Source organism: Bactrocera oleae, chromosome 2 (genome assembly GCF_042242935.1).
Source record: "Bactrocera oleae isolate idBacOlea1 chromosome 2, idBacOlea1, whole genome shotgun sequence".
NCBI lineage: Eukaryota > Metazoa > Arthropoda > Insecta > Diptera > Tephritidae > Bactrocera > Bactrocera oleae.
In genome coordinates this window covers 21,546,182-21,566,991 of record NC_091536.1, presented here as the reverse complement: position 1 = coordinate 21,566,991, position 20,810 = coordinate 21,546,182, and the positions used below count along the sequence as shown (strand labels likewise).

Here is a 20,810-nt window from a genome sequence, read left to right as displayed (position 1 = left end):
TCGAGTTGATTTACGGTGTTGAAAAATCGCTCGATATTCAAGTGCTATAGGAGCGCAGCATGACAAAGGTGTGAATAGTTGTCTATATAGCATATCAGGAAACTTTGCACTTTGTATTATGTGCGCAAAAAAACGATATACAAGTATGTATATACATGCGGGACAATAAAAGAAAAATAAAATAACATTTTTTGTATAATGAATATCCAAAAAAGTCATAAAACATGTTATGCTCTTTCTAAGGATTCTAGAAATTGTGCATATGCTTTGAGTAATACATACAGTGTTATAAAATTGATTTTTATACTCTCGCAACCTGTTGCTGCAAATATGATGCATTAATCAAAAACAAATAAATTGCCATAACAAAGCTCCGCAATAAGATACACGACTGTTATTTACACAGACTCACCTTAGGGAGGGGCATCTGCAGTTAAATTTTTTTAAAAATGGGCGTGGTCCCGCCTCTCCTAATCTCCTAAACTACTAAAGCTATAATAACAAACTTCACTGGAAGCAAATGTTTTTAGCACCTCTACCTACGGTGTGAAAATGGGTGAAATCGGGTGACAACCCCGCCCACTCCCCATGTAACGGTACTGTTAAAAACTACTAAAAGCGCGATAAATCAAGCCCTAAACACGCCAGAGACATTAAATTTGATCTCAAAAATTTAGAAATAAATAAAGGTAAAAACAAATACATTGCTTTTACTGAAAAGCTTTCATGAACGAAATTCGATTATGGTATACTCATAAAAGTGTTCGCATAGCTACTAATTACAAGCGATAATAATTTTACGTTACTGCATTCATCATTAAAGATAGAGTTAATTGCAACTTTTTTTACAGTACCTTTGCACTATTAACGGGTATAGAGATAGATATAGAGAAATCTTACCTAAAAGTGATAAAATAAAAATTAAAAATATAAACAAAAAATGTATACGAAATGCTCCACTGTGCTCTGGCAATATATACATACGTCTTACAAACAATAGACACGGCGATATTATTAGCAGCAAAAGTTTGCCAGAAACAAACAATAGTAATGCTGGCAGCCACTTTAGCTTAACGAGTGCGTTCACGTCAACGCAGCGCGCAAGCCAATGCTTTAACGTCAGAAGCGCATGCGCAACTGACGTGTGCACATGCGCACAAAAGACAAACCGAAAAGCAGGGCAACAACAACCATTACAATACAAGACAGCAACACGGTAGACAACGGCAACGACAGCGACAAAACACAAAATATTTTTACAGCACAATTCAGTTGGTGATGTGCAACAAGCGGCAACAGAAGGTGTTCGAGACGCGCGCTACAGTTTCAAACGACAATCCGAGTGTGAGGACATTAACAATGTAAAATAATTCAAGTCAAAAACGTATTATAGTCTAATAAGATTTACTTTTAAATGTATGTATATAAATGCGTTTCAAAGAATATTGAAGCTGTGATGTGTCTGTGTTTTGAAATTTCGGCGTGAAAATCGTTTGGATTTTGAGTTTAAAAAAAAAAAAGGATTGCGAGATTGAAACACGCACATATTTGTATATATAAATGTTATACGTATATATGTACTACTACATACACTCGCGAAATATAACGTGAAATATTGAAAGCGAGTGGTGGCAAAGAAGTTGTGATAAATTACAGTAGAAATTATAATAATAACGCACATTTTTGTTGTTTTAGCAAAAGTTTATTGCAAAACGAAAGTGAAACTACTAATATTTGCAGCAATTTGAAGGGTGTCTTGATCTGTTTTAGTTGTTAAAAAAAGTAACAACAACAAGAATAACTAAATGTGATGCTGTAATGGGTTTAAATAAATAATTATTTAACTAATACCAGCAATAACTAAATAATAAATTACTCCGCAGAAAATATAAAAAATAACAACACTATTGTGGCGAGTTAATCCACCAAGTTAATCACTGGTCAAATAGATAAATTTACAAGACACTCAAACGATCAACCAGCAAGTGCATACAATCATAAATTACTACAACAGCAATACAAGCGTAGTTAAATTTAGCTGCGAATCACTTTCATTTTCGTTGCCAGCAAAACGTTTCGTATGCGTCACATGAAGGCCATGAAGCGCTCTTTCGTCGGTTCGGTAGTTGCCAAGTGCCAGGCATTCATGGCCAATTAACAAGCCAACTGACAAGCCGAGCAAACAGCCAGTGCCAGCAATTGCAACATTTATGTGTTGCTTACTATTTGGCCGGTTTCGAAACTGACGTAGTTTGGAAGTACCAAGCAACAATCGCCAGCAGCCAGTTGCAGGATTACCGAAACGCAAAAGTGCAAAAATCTCACAACACTTCCGGCACTATAAATTTTTATCAATCTCGTTAGCGGCTATTTAGAGGCATAAAGTAAAAAGCTCAGCAAAAACAAAAAAGTAACAAAAAAAAAACATTATTAGCTATTTTCAAAAACAGACGACAGTAAATTGGACAAAACGGCGCCGAAACGCTGATCATATTCGACAAAATGCGTTTCGCCACAACCTATCTGCTACTATGTGGTGGTAAGTAGTGCTTATATTCAAAAATATATATATATGTATGTATATATATATATATATATATATATTTATAACAATAATAGGTAACGTTATACTCAAAGCGCCCACTAACAGCTTGACTGAAAATGTTTTGTAATGCTTGAAATAGACAATAACAATTTTACTCACATTTTTATTCGAAAATAAACCAAGTATACAACTGCACACGCAAACAAAAGTAAACAAAATTATTAACGAATTTGGCGTTATTTGTCAGTAAATTATTTACAGTTCAGCAGCCAGTAACCTTAGCTGACCAAATTGCAAATGAAATGCGCACACCTAACATTTCCTAATCGGCAGCGGCAGTCTCAAACAGTGTCAATGTCACAAGTCCGAAAATAGGCGCTGCATATAATATACACATATGTGTGTACTATTTAACTAAGCATTCGCTACACCCTCGCTTTTCAACAAAAGACTTAAGCGACAAACTTGCAGCCGCACTTGAAACTCTTCTAATGTGAGCCGTTGTCCGTTGTTCTGTGTCTGTGCTTAAATTTCTTCATGCAGTGAAAGTGCCATTGAAGCATTGGCGAGTGCTAAGTATATTGCTGCTTTTATATTTAATTTAAAAGAAGTTGACACAATTTTGAACAAAAATTTTCTTAAATAATTAACTTTCTTATTAACTTCGTTTTTAATTGGCAAAATAAGAATATAAAACCAGCAAAACCGTTATTATCAGCTGCACCGAAGCTATAGTACCATTACAGGTGCTTTTTTTTATAGCATAAAATAGTTTACAAAGGTCTTTATCGTGATTTGCATCGGTCAATTTGTATGGCACTATTTGCTATAGTGATTGTAGCTTTGGCTTGGACAATAATTTGTGCCAAATTTCGTGACCATATCTTGTCAAATAAAACAGTTTTACACACAAGAACTTGGTTTTGAGAAATCAGTTCGTATGGCAGCTGTATCAATAACGGTCCAATAACGACGATGTCGACGCAAAGACAGCTTATTTTGGAGAAAAGAACTTGTGCAATCGCAAATCAGATTGATATCTCGAAAACTAAGAGCTTAGTTCGCGTATATACAGACAGATAGACAGCGACTCAGTTCGTCACGCTAATCACTTATATATATGTATAATTTACAAAACTTCATGGCAAACTTAATAGGTCAGGATATAAATAGCATAAGTAACTTTGAGAGTGATTTTTTAATATATATACATATATTTCCAATAAAAAGAAATTCAATTAAAAATAATAATTTCTTCGCAGATGAGAGACATATCGCTCTCTCATGTATTAAATCGATAACTTTACTACTAAATTTGTACAGAGATTGTTGTGCGAGTAACAACTCGTTCTTGTGTTGTTAGTAGACGTATTTTTTGTAATTAATTGGAAGTATTTTCCCTTATATTTTCAGCTGTACTTATTCAAAAATGAGAAAACTACATGAAAACCGAGCACGCCTTCCATTATTGTTAGTAGTGTGTATAGTCTCAAAACTTTCCAATAATCACAAGTTTCAAATGTTAATCATATTTTTGTTGTTGAATATCTTAAAAAATTCTTATTTTTTATGAACTCCACACATTTATTTACTATCCAAGCAAGCCTGGTATTTACCATGCAATCGTGCGCCGTAGTGTTTCCAGTGGCAACAGCAACCCACAATATATACAAAATTTGATATTAATGATCATAATCAGTAGCGGCATTAAGCTATAAAGTCAAATTATTACCTGATAAAACGAACAACAAATCGTGTACATACATATTTATACAATCATATACATATATATAGATACTGTATGTAAGGCCGCATATGCAAATAAAAGCGAAAACAGGCGAAAATAAGGAAACACTGTCAGCGGGGTATGTGGAAGAAATCACCGAAACTGGTTCCGTGACTGAGGAAAAGAAAGTGAAAATTATTAACGCGAAGCCGCCACGTTATAAAGTGGCCATGTATTTGCTGGTGCTGTGGTTTTTTATTATTGTTTTTTCTTCTTTATTAGCGTTGTTAGTTTTATTGCTTATTTAGTTATAATTTGTAGACGCCACATGTAGTTGTTATTTAATTTTATATATTTTATGTATTCAGAAATTGTTGTTGTTCGACAACATTTTTTTTGGTGACTGCGTGTGGGTCTTTTTATATTAATTTATTTATTATTTTTTTATGTTGCAGAAAATTATAGAAATTCCGATGCACAACAATGTAATTTGTTTTATTTTTGACTTTTTGTGTTTTGTCAGCAACTCTTTTTGGCCTTTTAGCATTGTTTAATGGTTTCATTCATATCAAGTCTTGGCTTAAACTTATTGACATGCTTCAAACTTGCATATATATGTTTAATCTATATACCATATTATGGTGTAATATTACATGCTTTTTTCGGTCTTTTTTTAGATGATAAAATATATATTTTTTCTCTTTAAATAACAATGTGGTTTAAAATACTGAGGAATTTTCTTAAGTTTGCTCCAAACCTGTTTGCAGCTGATTTGTTTTGGACGTATAAAAAAATAGTAAATTAAAATCTGAAAAATGTTGCATATTTCAATGTGATAGCTAAACCATGAGCAGAAATCTGTTTTAAAAAGTATAACTAAACGGGTTTGAAGAGTGCTGGTTTAGAAAAGGCATAAATAACATTTTAATGACTAGTCATATTTTGAGCTTTTCATTGCCTTATTTTGAAGCGATAATACACTTTACAGTTGCATTTCTTATAGGCTTAAAGGGTTTAAAAAAGTTCTTATCTTAATATTGTTCGGTCTTTTTGTGTGTTAACTATTTGCTACTCTAGTTCGATATCGGCTACTCTGACAAATTAACAGCTTTTTGGGGAGTAAAGAACGTGTGCATAAATTCAAATTGATATCTCAAAAACATAGGCAGTATTTCGCGAATACACAGACGGACAGACTGACATGGCTAAATTGACTCAGCTCGTCATGCTGATCATATATATACTTGTACTCGTATACATTTCAATAACAAAAAACATGCCATCATTCAAGCGGCATCCGGAATTACCGGTGAAACTTTGTGTTGTGCTACCGACTTACGCATTTTATTACAACACTGCTGTTTTGCATTAAATTTTTTTATACATCTGCTCTGCCACACCATTACCATATATACAATACTTTCATGACAGCTTGGTCGCATGCGCAACCTTCTTATCTTGCACATTTATCGCATTGCTACGGCTGGAGGAGTTGCGTATGCGCGCAGAGTTGCTGCTTCGGTTGTAATTTGTTGTTTTTCCACTTGAAATATTATATGCACTTTGGTTTTACCTTTGCATACACCAAGTTTTTGTCAGATTGGCCTTTTTTGTTTAATAACAAACCGCCGGTTGTCTGTTTTGTTGTCTCAGCAGATGTAATTGCCCGGATTATTGCTGCTATGCCAAGTTAATCTGCCAGTTATGTAACTGATGAAAAGTACAAATATAACGGTTCACTTAAGCAGCAGCAACAATAAAAAATGCACATATAGAGGAATGCACAAGTGTCCACCGCTGCAAACATTGAGACAAATGCACAGTACTCACTTTACGCAGCGAACGAGTTTTTCCAAACATAACGCGCTGCATGCAATCATATGGCTAGCTGCAAGTGTGCGGTAATGCAACGAACAAATATAGTACTTGAGTATCTGTACATAACACGATCATGTCAGCATCCCAGCCCGCAGAGGCCAGCTACATGACGCATTAAATTTGGGAAGTATTGTAGATGCAGGTTGGCAACATGACGCCTGCATTGTTTGGGCAGGCGGATGTATACGAGTACACAATAATAACCTCTATACGAATATAAATACTTAAGTGTTTGTTTAGTAATTGTTTGCATGATTACGCGCTACTTTTTTTTAACACACTACCACTTTTGTGTACGGAAAATTTATGGCAAAAGAAAAAATATGGCAGTGCATTGTATTACCGAATGCCACATAATACATAATACGTTGTATAGTCATAATAAAAACAATGATTAAGTTCGAAAATTGTTGTCATGACACCGACTTTCGCCAACACAATCTGAACATCGTATGGTCTGAGCAAATCATTTACAGCCACTCATTGTCATCAACAGCAGTTTTAATTTAGGGTTTCGAATAGACATATTCTTGATTATAGGTAAATCTTTTATGATACCTATTTGTGAAATTCTAGGCAAGTCACTTAAATAGTATAATTTTGTGACCGAAGTAGAGAGATGTTTTGGCGTCAAAGCATCTGATCCAAAGAAAATTTTTTTAACGTCAGTTTCTACTGAGATTTATAAAGCTTTCGAGTTAAACATTGTTCGCTTTGCGGCTTTTGCGAATATGAAGTTCTGTATATTGAAAAAAGGGTAAGCATATTTTGATAAATTTCTTAAAATATCTCAGCACAATCTGTTAGCTGTCTTGCGTAACTTGTCATCCATATCTTTTGCTATACATATAACTAAGTATATTTATGCAAAATAATTTATGTTTCAAGAAAAGTTCATCAAGTAAGAGTCATATTCAAAAAGTTTTCGTAAAATGTTAAAATAATCTTAATTGTTACTTCACAGTCAATTAGATTCAAAAAAGCGAATTGTTAAAATTTTGATAACAAAAATACTTTCAATATTGCCAATGTATAACCAGACAATTACGAGCTCTAATTGTGCTTGCACAAAATATTTTTTAAAAAATTGAAAATACTTTCTATCATATTTACCTTTATTTATATTCGAAAAACATGCGCTTTTGTACGCGTGACCGGCTATTAACGCCCATAAATATTTCGTAAGCTAAGTGAACTAATTTGAAGCACAAGATTTCTCGTTACAGCGTGTCGTTTGTTGTTGTTGTTTTTAATTACATATTTTGTTTTTCTACATATCACAGTTATGCAAAAGTAAGCTTTGCATGACGCATCTCGCTTATGAAATACTATATACGATAACATAAGTTTAACAGTTTTGTACCACCCTTTCCTACTGATTTTCCGTTAACTTTTTTCAGTTTTTATAACTGTGTACGCAATATTCAGAAAAGTATGCCGTAACATACCCGCTTAACTATTTTGACATGCACGATGCGTAACGCTCAAATACGTGAATGCCCCAACGCCTATACCGGCTGGAAGATTTTTCTATGGTCGTATGTATTATTTAATAATGCCCCTTTAATAGATAGAAATTAGAATGTGCATTAAACTCATTTCTTTATAATGAATTTATTCGAACTTCTAGAGCAATTGTATAGAAACAATAAATATTTCCTGTTGGTATATAAGTAGCTGCTATGTTCATATAAAGTACTGTACGAGTATTATATAATTTTGATCATTCCAGATATTAACCATGAGTACGTCACTTATTCATTTACACGCGTACGGCTTTTTATATGACAAAACAATTTCCTGCTGGGCATGCGCTTACGCACCTGCGCCTTTGCCCAATGTGTTGCCTGTTGACTAGGTCGTCTCCGGCTGTTAACTTTACGAGTATTTATTTCGTTTGTCACTCCGTCTTTTTGACGGATTTTATTATTTCATTGTGAATATACATACATAAATTTATCTATAAAAGTATGGTTACGATCGAGGTTAAGTACTTGTAGATTGTTAGTTATATAGGTTGCTGTTATATGACATAACTGTAAGTCACAAGTACATACATAATAGTGGGTGATCCATTTCAATGTTCTCTACTTTCTTAAAGAAGAAAATTCCAATTTAATGGGGAATATTCATTATCATTCGAAAGAACATTCTTTGGTTTTTATTTTTTGAATATTATCTCTTTTAAATGTTGGCCGTGGCTACGTCTCAGGTGGTCCATCCGTTGAGACGAATTTTCAATGACTTGTTCGAGCATTTCAACTGGTAACTAGCGAATGACACTCGTGATGTTTTGCTCCAAGGCCTGAATCAGAGCGAGATTGCCCGTATATTTAAAAAAATTTAATTCACAAAAATTTAATGGTGTGATATCACACGATCTTGGTGGTCAATCGACCGGCCCAAAACGTTCAATTATCTGATTACCGTAGTGTTCTCTCAATAAATCCATTGATTGTTGCGATCTGTGAGAAGTGGCAAGATGGCGCTTGTTGAAACCAAATATCGCCAAGATCACGAGCTTCAATTTCAGGCATCAAATAGTCGGTTATCATTGACGGTTATGTTCTCGCCGACACCATTTTTGAAGAAATATGGACCGATGATTCCACCGGCCCACAAACTACACCATGTTTGTTCCGTTGTTTGTTCTGGATAAAATGGCAGCTGTTGAATCTCTTCAGGTTGCTCTTCGTTCCAAATGCGGCTATTTTACTTGTTTACATGCCCATTAGGCCAGAAATGGGCCTCATTGGTGAACCAAATTTGGCACGAAAACGTCGGATCTTCTTGGAACTTTTCAAGTGCCCATAGAGCGAGGCGATGTCGCTTGGAAAGGTCGAGCGGCTTCAGTTCTTACACAAGCTGTATTTTGTACGCTTTCAATTAAAGATCTCAACGTAAAATGCACCAAGTCGTTCCATACGTCAGTTCGAGTTGCTGCGAACGGCGCCGAATCGACTCTCCACGGCCTTCGTGTACACTCTCAGCTATGGCCGCTATATTTTCTTCACTACGTGCTGGACGTGGTCTATTTGATTGATTATTAACCAATAAAGAATGCTGGCCCTCAAGATGGGTGATGGTGTTGCGAATCGTAAGCTCAGTACGCCGATTATGTTGACCATAGTTGAGCGAAGCGCGCGAAACACATACTTTACAGGACGTCAATTTTCATAATAAATTTAAACAATTTGTAAATTGTTAACGTTGTTCAGGCGTAAGTCCATGATGAAACGCCAAACAATATTAAACAAAAATACCATGACAGCTTGACACGACTCACACGTGATCTGTCATAACAAGAGCTATTGAAAAAAGTACCTCTACTTTGATCACCCGTTAGTTGCATTTAGTTGTTATTTCGTCATAGTATTGGTAATGATTGAATAGTATATGGTAAGGGCCTTAGTGCCTTATGAACCCAAACATTAAATCGTCCATTTGGTAGTGTTTATATCGCGTATATTTCAATAGCAGCTGCCTCAACAAATTAAGCAAGAATACTAGTATTGTATAGTAATCAAACTATGTGAGTATGTTGTTATTGCATTTTTGTGCGAAAAAACTGTGTCACTTTCACTTACAGTCATAAAAAACGCACCAGTTTTCTCCAGCGGTGTGAGTAATCAATGAATCATTAAATTGTGAAAATTCCTAAAAAAAAAACGGTTTCAACGTGCTTTTTTTTACTTATAATTTGTGAGTGGTACTTTTAATATTTTTTAAATTTAATTGCCAACAAATATGAAAAATAAACAAAAAATGCGCGTGCTAAAAAGCGCATGTAAACAAAAGCACATAATTTTGAATACATACTTATACAACAGGCTTATGACCATATGCAGTTAGTGCGCGAACACATATATTATATACATACATTTTTCGCATTGCATCATGGAGGCTTGGCTGTTACAAAATTTTCGACAATTTTTCTTTTCGGTTTTGGCTTTTACGCAAGACCTAAAAATATTTGAAGTAGTTTAAGCCATTAATTTTGTGGCTCTTTCATTTATTTTTGCCTTTAAGCCCGAATTGTGCAATAATATCCACAGCAGTGGTTTTACTTTTGTCTTATTTCCAAAAAAGAAAATCTTTACAGATTTACGGTTAAGGTTTATGAAAGTTGTGAATGTGAAGCTAAATGAAAGTATTTATTAAATTTTGGTGTAATACTCGTAAGTTACCTATTAACATATATTCCAAGATTCTTGGTTACAAAGTCAGTTCGATTAATAATGCTGAATTTCGCGAAATTAATAATCTTTCCGACGTTAAATTAATAGCGGCATAGTTTGTGATTAGCAATCGATGGCTTGCGTCTTTAAATCTCAATCGGTTGAAAATGAAAGTTCGCACATAATAGACTTGACAATAATATCTTTGTTAGCTATTTGACGGCTCTAAATGACTGATAGGTCTTTAAAATCCTTATTTAGCAGATAACTTCAATATGAAAATCCTATTGTTTAGGCCAGTACTTAAGTTGCTTTCTATTTTAAAATTTTTATTGAAATGCTCAACAGATTTAAGGCTTTAAAAAATATGCGTTATTATGTTAGTAAGCAAGTATTTGCGGTAACCTTGTTGCATGATTTCTTTACTATATCAATCAACTTAAACATTTGATTTGCATTTCAATTTCAGCGCTTTCTGCTACCTTTCTCGCCCAACAATTATGCCATGCGGCCAAGGCCGATTCAGATGATGACTATGAGCCGCGTCACTTGACCAACGATCAATGTAAGTTACGATGCTTAAGTGTCGTTGTATTTAGTTAAACATATAGTTTGGATTCACATCTACTTTTAAGGCAGCGTCTTTTTTTCAGTCGCAATCGGACTCACCATTCTCACAAGACTACGCGAAGGATGATGGTACAGTTAGACGGAAGGGACGTGTGGATACTAACAGGGTGAAGCAATCGAATCGCTTACAAATTAACTCCGAATCAAGGTATTCTGATTCTGATTCTTCTGATTCGGAGTCGGAGTCGGAGAGTCGAGATGCTGGTTCGGAGTATGATGAGGATGAGGATGGAGAGGAGTATTATGAGGATAGTGATGAAGAAAGCAGCACAGATAGCAGTAGTGGTGAAACCCTGCCTCGTTTGTTGTCGCAATCGGCTTTTAATCGCATTTCTGAAACTTTGGGCGCACTCAATACAATGGGTCATTTGCTGGTTGACATTACACGAGGTGGCCATGAACCAAAACAAGAAATACAGGAAGAGTCAGTAGTGAATGACGCCAGTGCTGGTGTAATTGGCTCTTCTACTCTAAACACATTTAGTACTGCGAGTACTGCAACTGTTATTACGACCACAGCAACTCCATCTAGGAAATTCAGTGATATCAAACCGACTGCGAAAATTATCGCACCGCAACCACATGAGAGCAATCTAATAACAGAACAGAAAGTTACGGAATTGTTGACTGCAGACAAACGTGTCGGAGAAACAGGTACACCAGCCAAACCGATGTTTGTGGAGACTAAAGAAATCAAGAAAAAGAAAAAGAAGAAGAAGAATCGCAACAAGGTAAAGAAGCCGGCAGCCGATTCAGCGCTTAGTGGCACCAACGGTCAACTACAGCATCTAAACAAAGTGTCAACAACGCTAAGACCGACCTCGACGACAATGCCAACGGTTACCCAATCAATAGACCGCGCAGATCAGGTGGCCGCAACTACGGAAGATATTTCTGCTAAAGATGCAGAGAACTTTTGTAAAACACCTGGTGGACGACCCGGGCGTTGTGAAGATTTAAGCAGCTGCCCTGCTTTATTATTGAACTTGAGTAGTCTACGCGAGTCGCTCTGCTTTAAGAGCCTATTCGTACCGGGTGTGTGTTGTCCTTTAACGGAGTCTTCAGTTGTGCTTACGACGCAACGACCACTCAAACTGACAACAAAAGCGCCTCTTACGGCACTCGCAACGAAACGACCAACAACACAAAGACCAGCTTCCTCGCCAAGTTTGGTTTTAATACCGCAGCTGAAACCATCTACTACAACAACAACTACAACGCAAAGTCCACTAGGTAATGAACTGGAACTTATCGGCAATAACAATATTGTGGACCCTGAAGAGTGTGGACAGCAGGAATATTCATCTGGCCGTATTGTGGGTGGTGTTGAAGCGCCAAATGGCCAATGGCCATGGATGGCAGCTATCTTTTTGCATGGACCCAAACGTACCGAGTTCTGGTGTGGTGGTTCGCTCATTGGTACTAAATACATTTTAACCGCTGCTCATTGTACGCGAGACTCGCGTCAGAAACCGTAAGAAATTTTATGAGCCTTAATACTTTATGAATATGTTTTAAACAATCCTTTACAGTTTCGCCGCGCGACAATTCACTGTCCGACTAGGCGATATTGACTTGTCTACCGATGCTGAGCCCTCGGCGCCAGTCACATTTACTGTGAAGGAAGTACGTGCGCATGAACGGTACGTAGATGGCTGGTAAATTGTTTGTTGCTATTTAACATGGTGTTATCTCTCTTACATGCTGCAGTTTCTCACGCATCGGCTTCTATAACGACATCGCTATTTTGGTGCTGGACAAGCCAGTGCGTAAATCCAAATACGTTATACCGGTTTGTTTACCGCGCGCCGGACGTGCGCCACCCAAAGAGCGTCTGCCGGGTCGTCGTGCGACGGTAGTTGGTTGGGGCACCACATACTATGGCGGCAAGGAATCGACCACGCAACGCCAAGCTGAATTGCCTATTTGGCGTAACGAAGACTGTGATCGTTCGTACTTCCAACCAATAAATGAGAATTTCGTCTGCGCCGGCTACTCGGATGGTGGCGTAGATGCATGTCAGGTAACCTAATATACTATATACCTCATTTTAATTTATCATTACACTATATGGAACCACTTTCTTAGGGCGACTCTGGTGGTCCACTTATGATGCGTTTTGAGTCGCGTTGGGTGCAACTCGGCGTTGTGTCGTTCGGCAATAAATGCGGCGAACCTGGATATCCTGGCGTTTATACAAGGGTGTCGCAATACTTGGATTGGATTCGTGATCACACGCGTGACTAGGCGCTAGAAACAATGTATTGTTATCGAACATGTTTTTTAGTTGTAAATGTTTTTTAAACTAATTTAAATAAGGTTACGAATCACTAGTCTACATAATTTTTTATGTGCATCGCGTATTTACATAGTTTCGATATTTATTAACCTTCCGAAAAAAACTTCATATTAGTTTGTATAAAATGCATAAATTATTGACAAGTTAATATAGACATATTAAAATAATAGAAAAACTGTTTTAATCAGATTAAAGGCAAAGTTTAATGAGATGTAAGGTAAAGATACAAATTGATTCTAGAACAACGGTGAAACAAATATTATTGCCGGTAAGGTACTCTAGGAAAGGTACGCAGCAGTGGAAGCTAGGTTTTTTCGTATAGAACAACCATACGTAAAAGCATACTGAGGAATAAATTTGCTACGTATTAGTAGTGAAATTGAGGTCAGTGATGTATGACTATATTATAGCGTTCAGGTATCGTACTGTCTTCATGTTATCATACCAAATTACTTACTTATTTATATAAAAAAAAACCAAAATCGTTCATTACATATACATATGTATATCTTCAGAACATCCAATATCAGCGAAATATTTTGTGATTTTATTTATACTCGTTCGATTTGTTTTGGATTCCAGAGCTCATTTAAATGAAATCCATTTATTTAACCTCTTTAGAGGTCATTAGCTGCTAATTTTACTTTAGAAGACGAGACGAAAAACAGTAGTGAAGCGTCACTGCGGCTGAGTGATAAATAAAGCTAATTACATTACATGGCAAAAAATCACTAATTGAACTTCGGAATTTTAGAAAAGTCCCTTTGGTTTGTCAAGATCAATCAACACCAGCGATTTGTTGCGAAAAATATCTGTGAAAAAAAACGTACGAGAGAAAAAATGAAACAAAATCAACGTGCAATTTAAATTAAACGTGCAAAAAGACTTCAGAGCTTGCCGGTATTGGCAACTGGTTGGGATCAGAGTTGCCAAAGGTAGTTTTAGAAAACAAAGATTAGTAATATATTTGTTATTTTTGTATAAAGAATATAAAGAATGTGGAAATAGAGTCAAAAAAGCGTTGCAGTGAAAATATGCGTGTATGTGTTGATATATGTATAAGGTTTGATCAAAAGAAATTCATTATTTTTGCACTAAATAAAATGTTTTACTAAGCATAGTTAGAATTATCGCATTAAGGTGAAGTACCTACGCTTTTATTCGATAAGTTTTTAGCATTTTGAAGTTCATTTTATGATGCCACTCTTATAGAAACCCTCGTTTTCACAAGCTGCTTTTGATGCGTATTCTTCACCAACAAAATTATTCGCCATGAACATAAACAAGTAGTAATCACTCAATACCAGCTACAAAATATAAAATGAATGCATAAAAACATACCAAACAAACTCCCGGAGCTTTTGGCGATTCACTTGCGATGTGTGTGACATGGAGTAGTCCAGATGATACACAATGCCTCTTATATGGCTAGCTACTTTGGATGGTTCAATTGCTATATGATAGTAAATATATGTATAGGTATATGGAAATCACATTATGGACACTCTACTCCTATATCTTTCTTTTTAACCAGCTACATTTTAGAGGTGTGTGTACTTTGCTTATCTAATGTATTTGCAAATACTTTCTATATTCAAATACTATTAATTTAATAATTCTTTGTAGAAAATCTAAAATTAAATTCTTATCACAAATTTATAATTTGTTTGAAAGTTTTATCAACTTAGACCTAAATTGGAAATAAAATTGACCAAAAATTTAAATACAGCAAAAAACAATTTTCATCGGCTCATTGGTTACCCTGACAGCAACAGCTGCTCGCTCCAACTTTGCGCCAACGTTCCACATTAGTAGCAAGCGGCCGCCCAAAGCTGCCGGAATTGGCAAAATTCGCCGGAGCAAAGTGTTTTCACATATTCTCATACTCATAAATGAGAATTTTATATTCGATTATTGGCAATGCATTTGCTCGCGCGGGAGAATGACGGTGTATAAAAACTTAATTACAGTTTCCTTTATTTTAAATGTTTAAAGTGTGCGGGCCAAAAAAAAAATTAATAATATAAAAAGATAAATAATTAAAAAGAAGTGCGTTACTGATTAGACAGTGTTTACGTCACAGTATAAATCGTTGTGAAATGAATAAGCAGTTGTATTTGTTGTTGGGTGTAAACAAATTGCTTTAGGAATAAATCAATAGCCAAGGTGAGCGAGCACGTTGCAGATAGCAAATGGTTTATAGTGTCTCTCTGACTGATGAATGATGAAACACACGCACTTGACTTTTTATATAGTCAAATCGTGTAATTTGCTTCCAGTCATTGTTGTTGTTGTATATAGCTTTTAACAAAACGTCATAGTTATTTTGCCGGTTTTATGTAGTTAAATGCAAAGAGACTTCCGACATTCTCGGAGCATGAGAAGGCATTCTTGCCGAGAATGATAAGAACTTGTTGCTGTATGTGTGTATTCTGTGAGTTTAGATGTATGATAAATATGTTACCGCAAGCGCATATATATTTCGGCGTTGGCATGACAACGATAGTTTGCAACGATAAGAGTATGTGAGCTGAGTACATCTTGTTTACATTAAAAATAGTGGTGTAAATTTGATGCTTTGCCGTTTGCAATATTTTTCAATGTCATGTGTGATTATACAGAATCAAAGCTTTCGTAATTTTTATAAAACTTAAATAAAAAGCGATATTTTCTGCAAAAAGGTGGGCGTACATATGTTTTATATTAATTTCAATATAATATAGTTTATGTTTATATTCTGTGCGAGCGTTAATGCAACTCTTATTTTCATACACCAACTTTAATGCCTAATAAGCAGATGTCGCTATGAGACAATAAAGTCGAGGTTTCGTGCGCTAATGCCACATAGAGGGCGCTCTGTTTTCATTTGCAAGTAAAGCGCAGCAATACAAAATAAATGCATATGTATGTATATGAATTTAACAAAATTAATGACATATAAAAACGTAATATGCTGGTATACATCAGAAAAAATATAAAAATAATAATATGTTCAAATATTTCTGCAATCAAACTGTTTTAAAATTTATATCCGAATAATCTTAAGCCGTTTTAAAAAGCCAGTTGGACACTTTAAAATGTTTTTTATATCATTATCTTTATTACTATATGTACATATATATATTTTATATTTATATAAAAACTTGCTTCATACGTAATTTTAATCACGAGCAATCAACGAGTGGCTGTCATAGTACCACGCGACAAAGCCTGTAATTATCAAATATGTTTGAATATCCGGTATTTCCCTACGTTCAAATGGGGTCAAAGAAGATCACTCACTCATCCTCATAATGAGGAACATTTCGCGTAGACCTACATATGTTTCTTTTACTTGGGTGGACAACGTACACTTGTTAGATCTTCTATAGTCCTCTCGCTAACGCTCAAGGACGAATTCGCTTTCTGTTTCAATAATAAAAACTATTAATTCCTTGATTAGCTATGTAAAAGTAGTAATAACTTTTATCTCTAATATCCGATGTGTCAACAATCTTGATACAAAGCAGACTTTTCGTCACAGAAAATTAACATGTCATAGTCGCTTAGATAATTGCTGCTCAATCTGATATATTTGCTGTTAGATTTATGCATTTAAAAGGGATTTCTAAGAAAAAGTTGTATCTATTTTATATGGTTTGTATCTACAGTGCTCTTTCAGCAATAATCGTTGCGGAATTTATTATCTAAAATGGCGAAACGATTCTTCAGAGGTGAATGAAGATATCGTAGCGTTCTGATACCTGTAAGTCTTAGATTGCCATAGTCTATAGCCTAGTTAGTGAAATTCAATCGTTACCTTAGCCATTTAATTGCTACTATATGCTATGCACTGCTGTTAATAAAAATTGTAGAGTGCTTAAAACATGTCGACAGTGGCTTAGCTCAGCTACCAGCGGCAAACATTTTATTATCACAGCTGTTGACCAAGCAGCTGGAATGGTTATTTAATGGCTGAAGTGAGCAATTGTCCACACCTGTTCAGGATTTAATGCCTCCGGGCTGCTTTCAATACCATCACTTTTCAACTTATGCACCATGCGTACTTATGCTGTATGTATGTATGTGCATAACATCACGGTGTGAAAATAAAATAAACACATTGCCAAATCAATCTTGTAACCATTTACGGAATTTTATTACCTTGATAAGTTGCCAAAACAATTTTACTGCCTTCCAATTTTCGGCTGGTTTTTCTCACCGATTCGCACCATTTTTCACTTCATTCCTCTTCACTGAGAGATAAATTAAGTTAAATCTAAAGTAATTTGGCAGCTGTGGCTCCATAGAGGAGTGTAGTTTTTCATGGATTGGCCATTTTTAACCCACCTTTGTGTTTTACATGCAAGTGAGTTCTCTTATAAATATATATTTTTATTTATATTTATATATATATTTATTTATATTTATGTTTGTAGTTATATATCTGTACATTAAATATTATTTGCAATTTCAAGTGAAATTTTCACATGTCAACCTTTCACGTTCGTTTGACTGTAAACGTATATTTCTAATTATTAATACTAAGACCTAAAAGAAGTATTAGTATATTACTAATTCCTAAATTTGCATTTACCATAACTTCATTGAACTTTTCAGTTTTATATTTTACATTTTAATCGAAAAGTTGGATTTTCTGCTCATTATTACTCCACAAACCTCAATATTCAATATCTAACCGACAAATGCGTATTCAGAAAATAAGGGAAACGTAAAGTGGCAATAAGACAAGAAGGTCTAGCAGACTGACGTAACAGAGTTTGTAGTGAATATTTATCAGCTAAGTGTGTGTCGTACACACTTTTACATTCTCTACTGCTATGGCTGGCTTTCAATGCTTTGGGTTACAAACACAGTTAGTCCTTTTGCAAATTTTGCGTTTTTGACATATTGACATTTGAGCTGGTCGAAAGTGCTCAAAGTCGGTTTGCCCGTTGTTAACAATGTTAGAAATGCATCTGTGTGTGTTAGCCAGCTTTTTGTGTGCCAACCAATGTGCACAGGAAAGTGTGTGTGTGTGTGTGTGTGTATGTGGCTGCGGCTTTTGTTATTGTCACTACATACATAAGCCTTTTTTTACCGCCGGGATATGGCGCACAAAGCGCTGGCCGGTAAAAAACCCTTTTGAAAGAACAAAAACCGAATAAAGTTGACTCTTTTGTGCAGCGGGAGTATGTGTTATGCACCAATGTTATCTGCGGATGGGTTCCATTGTCAAATAGGTGCGCCAAAAAGTGGCAAATCAGCATGCGTGCTTTGGTACCACATGGTACCGAACTTTCTACTTTTGCTCATTCAAAGTTGATTGGTTGGACTTATGGAAGGTGCAAAAGGCATTTGCATTCAAAAAGTTTAAGTTGATGTAGACGAATTTTAGCATATTGCTAAAGCATTTTTTATTAAAATTAGTTTTAAATTTCAGATTTTTTCTGTTAGGGATCAACATGTCAGCCTGTGATAACTCTGCGAAAAATGTTTGAGTAGAAGTCGAAATAAATAGATATAGATATTTTTTTAAACATATTTGCAATAATTTGGTTACAATATCAGTCAAGCAAGTCAAGTCTTTGCTGCGTTCTGCATTACTTTTTTAAATATTACCGGCGTTATAGAGAAGATTTCGGCAAAGGGGTTTGCGTGGAACTCATCACAGTGCGGCGTGAAATCATTAATTGTCAAAAATTTTCAAGCAAATTTTGTTCGTTTACATCGGTATGTAGATTGGATAAATACTTAGGTTGCCTTTTATATTTCGCGATTTGGCAACGCTAGTGTTGTAATCTGGCAACTCACAACTTTATCGTAAAGTTTGACAATGAAGATGTTATACAGACTCAGAACATTTTGACATACGAGCGCTATTTGTGTTGTTTCCAGTAACTTAAACTATTCATTAAAAATGGCATTAAATCGTGAACATTTGCGAAAGTCATTATTTGCCATTATTTTTTTTAGAATTTTCGACGTGGATTAACTCAGCAACAGTGTAACGATGAGCTTATTTCAATTTTTGGCGAAGAAACTCGATCATTTTTGTGCACTCAAAACAACAATTTGAAGAGTCATTCAACGTATAGTTCTCACTTGGCACTGAATGATTTCTTTTTATTTCCGTACGTAAAAAAAATTAAGAGCTCAACGTTTTTCGACACCTGGACTAGCGATTGTTGCGTTTAGAATGCATGGTTTGGCGACACTTCAATCAGAGTGGCTAAAGTGCTTCGACAATGGGTTCAAAAGCATGCAAACAGAGCTTAATGGAGAATATTTTTAAAAACAATAAACCGATTTTCGATGATTAATCAACTGAACGATTATTTTTGATTTAAAATTTGACTATTTTGCGGCTTTGTTTCGGTAAAAGCGATCCATAGTTCGAATTGCAATGAATTCAGATTTTCATAGCATCTCTACAAGAACAGTGACAGTCAACTGACCGGTATTATGACAGTCACAGCTGAAAAAATTTTGTCAGTGCGCAGAACAAAGTTTCTATCATTTTCTTAAGAGTCTTGTGCAAAAACTGATGTAAACAAACGTGTATGTGTGAGTTTGCATCTCTCTCTTGAACACATGGGTATTCGGAATTGATTTACTATATATCTACACTTCTCACTCTCATGCCTATTGAATATTATTTACCTACCGTAAAAAAAGATGTTGCACTCTCTACATACTAGTAATTTCTATTCTAACTATATTATCCGGTCAATTATGATGTTCCATTCACTGATCTTTGTTTATTTCACACCTTTTTTATTGCAAATTCCAAATTCTCACATTGCCGCGTCTTTAATTGTGTCAATTAGTTTGTGTTTATCTACAATTTAATGTACAGTATACTCGTATGTGTTTTACATGTTTGTGCGCTGGTAATTTTCTCACAGAATCGCACAAAATTCAATAGCCCCAGACGATTTAGTCATGCATGTCTTTTTACTGTAACTATGAAATTGTTGATTTGTGATTGATGGTTGAATGGTGGAATGCACCCCTACTTATTGCATATGTATGTATGTAGATAGAAGTGCATACTAAACATCCGTAGGCAGGTGCAAACCTTGACGTAATTGTGTGGGCGTCTGAGAATGTGAGAATGTGACTATAGCGTTGTTTGGTTGAGGTTATGCAAAGTTGTGCGCTGAGGTTACACAAGAATTGACCGCAAATTAATTTGCAACCTCTGCAATTAGCATGATGTGATGTGAGTGATAGTGGTTTGGGGTTAGCTAAATGGGTGGGATTCGTTGTAATTGTAGTTAGTTTGACAAAAGCAGTCGACAGTAAAATGATTTTTCTATTGTGTTTTTTTTTTTTGTTTTTGAAAAGTATTGAATGGTTGTTGTTGTTTTTTTTACGTTTATTATTAAGTGCACTTCATGGCTAAAATATTTTCTTATCGATTCTCATTAAATTATTTTCAGATTATTTTGAAGTGGGAGTCAAGTTCAGTCAGTTCTAAATGTTTCCAATATTGGTCTTTACATGTGGTAGTCGTCGATAAAATAGTTAGCTACTGCGTAAGATGCATGGGTGCAAGATTTGACTTTTGTT

At 35.3% G+C, this 20,810-nt stretch overlaps 2 protein-coding genes across 2 annotated transcripts in view; both read left to right on the top strand.

Annotated features, from left to right (window-relative positions):
* The first annotated feature begins 1,131 nt into the window (after nucleotides 1-1,131).
* LOC106616669 (uncharacterized) lies at nucleotides 1,132-13,405 on the top strand. The gene is made up of 6 exons (XM_014233458.3): nucleotides 1,132-2,539; nucleotides 10,797-10,892; nucleotides 10,967-12,431; nucleotides 12,490-12,600; nucleotides 12,668-12,980; nucleotides 13,046-13,405. Exons 1-6 carry the CDS (start codon nucleotides 2,503-2,505, stop codon nucleotides 13,202-13,204), a joined length of 2,181 nt encoding a protein of 726 aa, XP_014088933.3. The 5' UTR covers nucleotides 1,132-2,502; the 3' UTR covers nucleotides 13,205-13,405.
* Nucleotides 13,406-15,072: 1,667 nt separating this feature from the next.
* Naam (Nicotinamide amidase) overlaps nucleotides 15,073-20,810 on the top strand; it is a 28,241-nt gene continuing 22,503 nt past the window's right edge. The window contains exon 1 of the mRNA XM_036377677.2: nucleotides 15,073-15,422. The gene's annotated coding sequence lies outside the window, so the exon portion shown is untranslated. The remainder of the gene's footprint in view (nucleotides 15,423-20,810) is intronic.

What these genes read in the sequence shown, in the direction of transcription:
- LOC106616669 (XM_014233458.3), top strand. Translation starts at nt 2,503, where the DNA reads ATGCGTTTCGCCACAACCTATCTGCTACTATGTGGTG. An exon ending in CTATCTGCTACTATGTGGTG is followed by an intron (nt 2,540 to 10,796) that starts GTAAGTAGTGCT and finishes TTTCAATTTCAG; the next exon opens with CGCTTTCTGCTACCTTTCTC. An exon ending in GTGGCGTAGATGCATGTCAG is followed by an intron (nt 12,981 to 13,045) that starts GTAACCTAATAT and finishes CCACTTTCTTAG; the next exon opens with GGCGACTCTGGTGGTCCACT.